The 11230-nt window shown below is 32.0% G+C and overlaps 1 protein-coding gene across 1 annotated transcript; it reads left to right on the forward strand.

The window, feature by feature from the left end:
- Window positions 1–7497: 7497 nt before the first annotated feature.
- LOC105128827 (galactose oxidase-like) lies at window positions 7498–9472 on the forward strand. Its single transcript, XM_011030659.1, has one exon. The coding sequence runs from the start codon at window positions 7548–7550 to the stop codon at window positions 9342–9344; it is 1797 nt and encodes a 598-aa protein (XP_011028961.1). The 5' UTR covers window positions 7498–7547; the 3' UTR covers window positions 9345–9472.
- Window positions 9473–11230: the final 1758 nt, after the last annotated feature.

Below are 11230 nucleotides of genomic sequence, written 5' to 3' on the forward strand. Positions count from 1 at the left end.
AAAAGTCACAACAAAACTTTTCCAGGCTACGGATAGAATATTTATGATCACTTAAAACGTATTGAAGCTCAAATAGAAATGGAAAGAAACAATTGACTGAGGCGACTTCCAACAGCCTATACGATACGCGTAGAATGTAAGGGGAACCGAATATCAGTGATCTGTCTTTCCACTCCATGCTTTTGTTTTGGGACAGTGGTTTTGAAGTGTTTTTTATTTTATATATATATATATGTATATATAAAGTTATCAAAAATTATTAAAAAATTATCAATTTAATATTTTTTCAAGTTAAAAATATTTTTAAAAAACAAAAAAAATACAATTACAAATGCACTCCCAAACACTCAAAACACAATAAACTCCACGCCAAACCAGTACTAAAATTATGGCAGACAGGTAAGGCTTTCACTTCTCAAATGCTATGGTCACTGGTGTAACTTTGACTCTCAGAGTAGGGAATTAAAGCTTTATCACGAGAAAGTTCTGGTGATGAGCAAGAATGCATCACTTATAATCCTTTCTAATTTGCTTAACTTTTGTTTTAATTCTGCGAAGCATGAATTAGTAGCCGTATACGCATTATGGGTGTTTTACAGTGCGGATAAAATATTATTTGTTTAAAATTTAAATTTTTTTATTTAAAATTAAATTTTTTAAATATTTTTAAATTGTTTTGACTTGGTAAAATGAAAAATAAATTTTAATAATAATAATAATATTTTTATTTCAATATATTTTCAAATAAAAATAATTTGAAACACAGTTTCTACCTTACATTCAAGCAGGGCTTCAAGACCGGAGAAAATTATTTAATTATTAATAATAATTACATTAATTAAGCTGCCTAATACCTAACATGTCACCTAGCACATTGTTCTAGGACCACGGCTGCATTGATGTTAATAGTAACAGGCACCTGTAAGCCAATTGCTATGACTGTGATATCTAGCTAGAACCTGCTTGCTTGTCTAATGCTGGACCGTAGTGTATCCTTCAATTATGATATAGCTTTTTATCTAATTTTACCGATGGAACATTGGCAAATTTATATATCCAATTATCCACGCACGTTTGAAGTGATAGAGATAAAGGTTTTCTTTTGAAGATTATCATAGCCTTTCCCCGTAAAAATTATCGTTGCCAATCATCCACTGTTTTGTGAATGCCACAAGATGAGATTATATATGACCAAATTTATTTAGTAACAGGGGAGAATAATATTCGATATATAGTTTTTAAAAGTATTTTATACTAAAAAATATATTATTTTTAAAAGTATTTTATACTAAAAAATAAATTAAAAAATTATTTTTTTAAAAAAATATTTTTATGAAATGTAAAAATAAATAAGTACGGGATTCAATATAGTGCCGGCAGCAAAGACAAACAATGGACAACGTCGATCGATCTTCCGCTTCTTTTCTGCCAATCCTTGGTAGATAACACGTCGAGGATTGCAAACCAATGTTGCCGCCAACAACGTAGCCATTGGCCAGCAAGGAGCTGCAAATTATAGCCTTCAAATCAAGAAGCTATATAATCCTGATTAGACACCGATTTTGAAAGGGAAAGCAAATTATAGCCTCATGTTTATGTTCTCTTTGTTTAATTAATCTTATATTAAAAAAAAATATCCCATGAGGAATTTGTCAATGCATGCTTTGGCTGCTTTAAGGGGATCAAAATGTCCACGCGTTCAAAGAAACAGGTGATCAAGGGGGCCAAGCAGATTTGGGAGAGATATAATCCAACAAAGCCACGTACGTGCAGCATTGAATCTGATTCACATGCTTGATAATTGAGAGAGATGTGAGAAGAACAATTAATGGCTAACTTGCTAATTGAGGCTGTCGTGAAAAGAACAGCTAATGTATTTTAGTTAGATTAGAAATGAAAAAGCTAGGAAGATGTTGGCATATAATGGGTTTTTTTAATTATTAAAGAGAAATCCTTTAAAAGTAAAATGATAAATAAAATTAGTAAAATTATTGAGAAAATAGCATCTACAAATAATATCTGGATCTTGATGAATCTCGAATTTGGATTTTTTTATATTATTTATCTATTTTTTTAAAAAAAATTAGACTTGGAAAACAATTACTCATATTCATTTCTCTAACATTATAATATAAAGAAAATAAATAAATGTAAAGAGAGTATAACAATATACTAAATCCAAATCATACATTCAGGGATGATTGCAGGTTTTTTCCATATCTTGTTGAATAATTATAAATTTTATTTTATTTTTAAATTCTTTCTTTCAATTTGATCTTCAAACCCACCCAATATCCTGGATCCGCCACTTCACATGTGTATATATATATGCCACGTTTTTTCTTAATCTTTTTATTATTATTATTATAAAAGTCAAACCGGTGTAAACTTATGAATTAAGGCTATCTTGTGTGGGGATAGAGAGAGAGGCAAAGAATCCTGGAGCAGTAGTGTTAAAATTTGCAGTCCCTTTTACTTTATTAATTCTGTCTGCAAATTGGTTCAGGAAAACAAGTTTGTCTGCAGCTGCAAGATGCATAAATCAGAAAGAAAAAACCCGAAGAGATAGCTTAGTCAGCTAAAAGACCAGCTCGTCAAGGATGGAGGAGCTCGTGTTCTTTACAGATTGTCATTACAGGCTAGCAATGCACCGAAAGAGATTCGACAAGCCTTTGATAAACACACTTGCATAAAGGGAAACTTTCCACCCAGATCATTCCTTCATTTCTTGGTCGACAAGTTTTGGTCTCCATTTACTTAGTCGAAGGAAGGACCTAAAGATTTTGTGAAGCAATTCTATTTCGCAAGAACAGGACCGCATGTGGGATCGAATCTGACAAGCAAGCAAACTTATACTTGTCAACTTCAGTACGGGATTTAATCGGGAAAAAAATCCAAGTTAGCGAGTAATCGAATTCGAATCAACTCACAATCTTGATAAATAATTCTTTTTATCAAAATAAAATTATTTCTTTCTTTTTTTTTAAAAAGAAAACCGTTAATATTAACAAAGGTTATCCGAGTTTGGTTTGATTAATATATTTTTCAATTTAAATTAAAATCTAATTTAATTTAATTTCATTTCATTTAAGTTTTGAGACATCCATTTCTGAAATAAATAGACTAGTGAAAATGGAATGAATTACATAAATATAAGCTAATATATCCTAATAACAATCCAGGAGTTAACAACCTAACCAAAACAACCAGACCCAAACAGTACTAAATTCAGGAAGCAAAAAAATTATGGAAATTGTACAACCTAACCAAAATAATCTTTTTAAAATATTTTTTATATCATTACATTGAAAAAAACTAACTTCAAGAAAAAAATCAAAAAATCATGAAATATATCTTCAACAGGGGGCCTCAAAAATCAATAACGTTCATCTCTTAAAGTGCACTGCGAAGTTCTTTAAAATAGTTTTTCAGTTAAAAATGAATTTATTTTTATTTTTATTTTTAATATCAAAATCATTAGAAAATATTATAATTTTTTTCAAGTAAAAAATGTTTTTGAAAAATATCTAAAAATATAAAAAAAATATCCATGACAAACGCCTTAAAATCTTTAGTAAAACGCAACTGATCACTGGCTCCATGATTTATGTGGATTGAAATCCAAAAGGTCAGACATACAAGCCAATGGTACACTCTGTTTTTCATTGAGAACACTTGCACTCCATAAATGAACGAGAAACTAACCAAAGACCCATCAGAAGGAACAAAAACAAGGTTCTTGTAGATTAATTTCCTAGCATGCAAATAAAAATGCTACATGTTGCGTTTTGGTGGTGTTTTAGTGAGAAATGCGTTTTTCAAAAACTTGATTTTTTAAAATATATTTTTAAATGTTTTTGAACTGTTTTGATATATTAATATTAAAAATAAATAAAATATTATTTTAATGTGTATTTTTTAAAAATAACCTTTAAAAAATTAACAACATTTATCACACCCCAAACACCCCATAGAAGAATAAATCTTAATAATTATTATCTAACTATATAGACCGTATCAATTTTATCACCAAATAATTTTTTATATCAATTTTATTTTTAAACCTTTTTTTAAAAATCAATTAAGGACTTTTATCCATTTTCAAGACTTTTCTTTCAAATTTTACTTTTATTTAGCAAAAGAAGAAGAAGTTATTTTAAGGGGAAAATAATATTTTGAGAATAAAATCATTATAAACAATAGTTTTGGTGTAAATTTAAAACGTACCAGGACAATAGTTTGAGGATATATATATATATATTTGAGGTTTACTTAAAAATCTATTCCAAGAGATCGAACTAGATGTAAATCTTTCTTTATGATTTTCCTTAAAATCATAAAATAAATATTAATAATTATCCTTTCATCAAACTAAAACTCCTATCATTTACCATCAAATTTTACTCTTTACGATGAAGACAAATCTTAAAAATTACTATCTAACTACTATGCATACCATTAATTTTAATTTCCTCTTTAAACTTTTTTAAAAATAATTAATTAAGGACTTTTTCCTATTTTTATATATAAATTTTTTTTTAGCAAAAAACAATGTTCATTGAGTATTTATTATAGAAGTTCTTATCAAGAAATAAAAATAGTTTAAAGCTAAAAATACTTTAAACAATAGTTTTGGTCTAAAATTAATGCTAGGACAATATCTTGATGATATTTTGAGACTTGATGTAAATATTCTATTATAGTTTTATCTCATTTTTGTGTTGCATCGGTCTCTTTTATATATATATATATATATTATTTGGGTATCTTTATATTTTTTTGAAAAATAAAATTAGTTTTGTTTGGAGTTTGTAGTTATCCCTCCCAACAAGTATGCTTTCTAGGGATGAAATTTATATTCTTACCTTTATAGAGATATAATGATGTTTTAATGACTAGACCAGCACTTCATTAATGCTAGTCTTTCACGTATGAAAATGAAACTTGTAATTATAGAATAATATCAGCAATTATCAATTTGAAACTTATATTATTAACCGTCAAGCTTTATTCTTGATGATAAAGTACATGACTTTGAAATAAAATATTCAACAAGAAATGTTCTTATTTATTCAAATGAGAAAGGGCAAAAGAAAAGCCATCAGGCTGTTGGGAATTAGAATATTAAATACACAGTTTAGGAACATATGAAAAGAATATAATAGTTCCATATCATCAAACAAAGAGTAAAGTATGCACAAGCAATGCCACAGCTACAAACAAAAGAGACCATCTCCTTAATCATTACACATTGGTACCGTAGCAGCCTTCCTCTGCCCTGTTATCGAGATAAAATTAACACAAAAAAGAGGCATGTTCATGAAGCTAATTCTATTCACTTGGGAAAAAGAATTTGCTGGAAAAAATAATGGTGGAAAGGCCAGAGAGGTATCATCCGATAGTTGCTGTTTCTGCTCAAAGCACCTTTCCTGCATAAGTTCTCCCGAAGCTTAGAAAAACTGCTTGAGGCAGTATTTGAGCGCGTGGACCCAGTTTGGATCACTGGAGAAAGATGGGTCAGAAGAATCATTTATTATGTGGGAGATTTCTACAACTCTAATTTAAAGTTTATTTTGTCACAAATCACACTCGAATCTCAATCCAAACAACTAAGCAACTTTCATCGTCTCATGACATCAATGCAATTTAGAAATTTTAAAAAGGCCAGATAGATAGTTGTTATTGTTTTCCCCCTAAAAACGAAATGAAGTTCATTAATGTTCAACTTTTAGGACGGGGATAGGCCCTGGTTGGAGTCGACGAAGGTTCACTTCGAGCATATTGGTCGACCTGGCCTGGGTCTAACTTGGAAAAGTGCTTGTATTAATATATTTGAACTATTTTTATTATAACAATATCATGATATATTTTTTTTAAAAAAAAAGAAAATTCGTTCATGAAAGATTTTGATTGAATTTGGCAGGATGAACCAAGTTATGGTTTATCTGAATTTAATTGAGTCAATATCTTATGAAGTTCAAATAAAAATCTAATTTTAATTAAGTTTTGAATAATAGATTTGTTGGATTAAATTATCATTTTAATCAAATTTAATAATTAATGGATCAATGTATTTTATACAAGAAACTTTTTTTCTTAAGAAGTGCATTACTAGAAGAGACTAAGAAAAAGAAGATCCATTATAAAAACTTAACGGAGGCCTAAACTAATCCCCCTTCTATCTATACTCACAGTTGAAAATAACATGTGCTAATGTCATTTTATAGAATTGAAGCCTTGTAAATTAAATTCAACTAGCGTGGTTAAATCAATTTTTATGTTTGAGATTTTTTTAAGGATATTAATTTGAATTTCTAATTGAATTCAAATTATAAAAAATATGCAAAAATAAATAAATTTTGGAGAAATAATATTTAAAAATAATCCTTTTTTGTTACAAAAACTATATTATTTTTAAAAATAGAAGAATAACTCGTTGTTTAATAAGGTTATATGTTATACTTCCTCTGTTTATTCTTTATTGAACTAAAGCCTCTCGAAAAAGAACTTTAGTTGTGTAGTCGTTATCATTGCTCAATGAAATAGTGTAATGATATTTATCTTTTCACTTGAAAAACTAAGAACATGCTTATGCTTATACAGGTACTAAGATCTTTTCATATGTTTTATTTGTCATTACTAGATAAAACAAAGAAAATAAATATTTTCTCATCTTAATTGTATGGTAAAATGATCAAAATGACACTAAAAGAAAAAATATATAAATAAACTTAGTATCAAAAATGTATTTTTATCATGGTTTTTTTAATTATTATTATTTAAGTTAAATAACACTTTACATAATTATAAAAAAATAATAAATAATTAAAATACATGATTAAACTATAAAAAATGCTCCTATAATAATAAAAAACTTTGATTATGAGATCAAGAGGCATTTTTTTTCACAATATTTTTTTATATATAATTACAAAGACAATTTATAAATAATTTCATATTTGTCTAAATAAAAAACAGTGGACATGCATACATAACACCCAAAAATACATGGGTGACGACTTAGCCATTCGAGCGGTGTATAAAATGGCTACTATCATCTAAAAATACCATTTCCTAAAATACTAATTATTAATATTCATTTTACGAGAGGTAATATATTTTAGAAAAAATGAATGAAAAATGGTGACATGACATATTAGTTAATAACCTTCATAAATTAAGAAAAATGACAATATCTCGTGTTTGGAGACTTGTAACTTTCTATTTTCGTGGATCTCAAATTTTATTTTTTCCTAAAATACACCTCATCAAAGCCCATTCCACTACCACTAGGAAAAAAAGAAAAGAAAAATATATACGAATAAAAATTATGATACATTATATTTATTAATAAATTACATTCTTATAATATATGTGTAAATTCATGACAATCTCTTTATCTTTCACCGCTTGCTCTTCAATTCAGGTCCGATCCCAAATACACCCTTCTGTTCATCTCCAGCTCGATCGCAAGTTGGATATCTTGGCTTTCGAACAAACTCATCGTTTTCACTGACCAGATTACCACTAGAATCATATCCTACGCGATGTCAAAGCGTGTGGTAACTGGCAACCTCTCAGTTCAGTCTAGCGTCCAGACAGCCTTATTATTTATAAAAACAACCCACATCCGACCAAACCATCACAACTCATCATCACAGACAAAAAACATGTCCCAGCCATCAATGCCTCGTTATACTTCGATACTTTTCTTCCTCTTCTTGCAACTGTTCTTTGCTGCTCAACCATGCCACCGGACAGTGACCTACGCTGCTGGCGGTGGCCAGTGGCAACTCTTGCAAAATAGCATTGGCATAACAGCAATGCATATGCAACTACTCAGCAATGACCGTGTAGTGATCTATGATCGAACTGACTTTGGCAGGTCGAATCTTTCATTACCAGATGGAAAATGTCGGAATGATTCGAGTGAATTAGTTATCAAATATGACTGTTCTGCTCATTCTGTTGAGTACGATGTTTTGGCTAATAGATTCAGGCCACTTATGGTCCAAAGTGATGTTTGGTGTTCTTCCGGGGCTGTGGTCCCTGATGGGAGTCTGATTCAAACCGGCGGTTTCAATGATGGTGAACGTAAGGTCAGGATTTTTTCTCCATGCAATGGGGCTGATTGTGATTGGGAAGAAGTTGGTGATGGTCTTAAGGCAAAAAGATGGTATGCCACCAGTCATATACTGCCAGATGGTAGGCAAATTATTATTGGTGGCAGAAGGCAGTTCAATTATGAATTTTATCCAAAAAGTTCTGCCCCGAATGTTTACAGTCTGCGATTTCTGATGGAAACTAATGATCGTGGCATTGAGAACAACTTATATCCATCTGTTTTTCTCAATGGTGATGGGAATTTATTCATTTTCGCCAACAACCGAGCTATATTGTTCGATCACAAGACAAATAAGGTGGTGAAGACTTATCCCGCAATACCTGGAGGTGATCCACGAAGCTACCCAAGCACAGGTTCGGCAGTGTTGCTTCCATTGAAGAATTTACAGGCTTCAACAATTGAAGCTGAAGTTTTGGTGTGTGGGGGTGCACCAAAAGGGTCTTTTGCTAGGGTGGAAAAGGGTAATTTCGTGCAAGCTTTGGATACTTGTGCCCGGATCAAGATAAACGACCCTAATCCACGATGGGTAATGGAAACTATGCCTACAGCTAGAGTCATGGGCGATATGACATTGCTTCCAAACGGCAATGTTTTGATCATAAATGGAGCTGGAGCTGGTACTGCCGGGTGGGAAAATGGGCGAGATCCGGTCTTGAACCCTGTCCTCTACCGGCCAGACGACGCGTCAGGGTCAAGGTTTGAGTTGCAAAACCCGAGTACAATACCAAGAATGTACCATTCCACAGCAATTTTGCTTCGTGATGGCAGGGGTCTTGTTGGTGGTAGCAATCCCCATATTGGATATGAATTCACCGGGGTATTGTTTCCAACTGAATTGAGCTTAGAAGCATTTTCTCCACCGTATTTGGATCCAAAATTTGATGATTTGAGACCAAAAATTGTCTCATCATCTGCTTCCAAAGGTAAAAACATTGGCTACGGACAAAAATTGCTGGTAAGGTTCAAAGTCACGAGCAAAATAGTAATAGATATGGTGTCGGTGACAATGGTGGCACCAGCATTCAATACACATTCATTTTCTATGAATCATAGATTGTTGGTGCTAGGGAATGAGAAAGTGACCGATGTGGGCGCTTCAACTTATGACATTCAAGTTATGACACCGCCTCCCGGTGATCTTGCACCCTCAGGTCATTACATGTTATACGTGGTTCATCAAGAGATTCCTAGTGAAGGCCTCTGGGTCAAAATTCAGTGACTGTTCATTTAGAGTTATAGATAGATTCATAAGCTGGTTTGGCATTTTTCTTTAATCTGTACACATTTTGAGATAAGATTGGATTAATTGAATCTACACACATATAATTAATTTACAGCATTTTACTATTTTGGCCCCTCCCTCTCTTTATCTCATGATTAATTTTGTTTTAATCAATGGATTTTACATCGAATAATCCTTTGTGGAAGATAGAAGCGTGAAAGAAAAATATATTCTTGTTAGTACTGAAATGGCAAGGTGGTAAGCAAAAAGCACTCCTCGTAGCAGCAGTTACGTATAATATGAATTCCTGGCGTAGGAAGGTATAAAGGCGCCTTCGATTCATGAGGAGGGTGAAGCAATGCATCGGCGTGCAAAGGTATGTACAATATTGGTACTGAGAATGTATGAATACGAATAACATGAGATACTTGTACAACCGTGTTCGTTCCTTCGAATTGCAAGAGAAAAAAAGGGGGAGAGGACAAGCACTGTTGAGCACAAGAGTATTGAATACAGGATTGTTTTTCTTTTTTCTTTTTCATTCACAAATTAAGGAGAAATTCAAACATGAGATCTTAAAGAGATTTATTGCTAGAAGATACAAGAGTCATTCGGAATCAGAACAAAACCATGTTTTGGGCTAATTTGAAAGTTCAATGGGTACAAGCTAAATGGCAAACCATCGTTAGAGATGTTTTATGCATACTGCAACTTTAAAAATTGTTGGGTTTTCATTGTTTAAGCCAATTAGTCGTCAACTTACTAAATTACTTCCTTTAATAGAATCTATGCATATCTTGTAGGGAAAGAGGTAGTTAACTCGTAACTGAGAAGTTCTTTTATACTAAACAAAACAATATTGCATTATTAGGACAGCATCAGTAGCATCCAGAACAGTAATAATAATTAAAAAAAGGGAGGGGGGGCTAATATGGTTGAGGGGGCTAGGAAAGGGCAAATTTCAGCGGTGTCATTTCTCTCTTTTCTTTTTCTCACTTGAAAATGTCCAATCCCTTCTTGTTTCTTATTGTATTTTCTAACCTCTCTCTCTCAGTCACATGCATGTTGTTTTGATCTGTTTTTATTATTTAAATCTTGACATTCTGATTTCAATGATATTAAGGTAGCTGAGTTGTCTTTGTTACATTGATGTCTTCTCCAGTTGTAACTTTCATTTTACTGACGATATCTGCACCGATAGGACAAGATCACAGGCTTTGTTCATACAGGTCTTAGAGTTGGTGTTAAGAAATCACGCGAAGGAAGAGACAATCAGCCATTATCTAACCAGCTGGCCTACACATCGTTTAAATGAGAAAAATTGAAAAATGAAAAATGCTTAACACGATGCGAGAAAATATGATGTTTTACCGATCCATATATGCTGGATTTTTCTATCAGTTTGGCTTTTCTTGGTTCAATTCAACTCATTTCTTCTCTTTGACGACGTATTGCAAATGAAAATTTTCTATAAATGCGTCAGTGTTATTCAGTTGGTTATTTGTTACATACTGTATGAAGTTAAAATTTCATTGTGAAAGGCTGAAAGCTTGACTTGTCAACTAAAGAACAAGGTTCAAGTGCTCGGACTAGAAGTCTGTTCAAACTACACTTCAAGCCCGCTTGCTATCTAATGTAAATGTGCACCTGCCCCCATAATGCCAAAGAGCAACCATCAAGAAGTTTTTGTCATAAGAACTTCTGGAATCGAGTGGTCCTGCTACAGGAGAATAGTTATCATCTTGCTGATTATAGTCCCGCCACCGGTGAGAAATTCAATGCGGCATGCACAACAGTACAAAAACGTGCAAAAGAATCAAATACGAAAGAACAGCGACAGTTGGTGGGTGGAGTTAAAGTGAATTGCCGCACGAGCCATGCAA

The sequence above is a fragment of the Populus euphratica genome, unplaced genomic scaffold (assembly GCF_000495115.2).
Source record: "Populus euphratica unplaced genomic scaffold, PopEup_1.0 scaffold11.1, whole genome shotgun sequence".
NCBI classification, from domain to species: Eukaryota; Viridiplantae; Streptophyta; class Magnoliopsida; order Malpighiales; family Salicaceae; genus Populus; species Populus euphratica.

Coding starts and splice junctions, on each gene's coding strand:
- LOC105128827 (XM_011030659.1), top strand. CDS start 7,548: ATGTCAAAGCGTGTGGTAACTGGCAACCTCTCAGTTCAGTCTAGCGTC.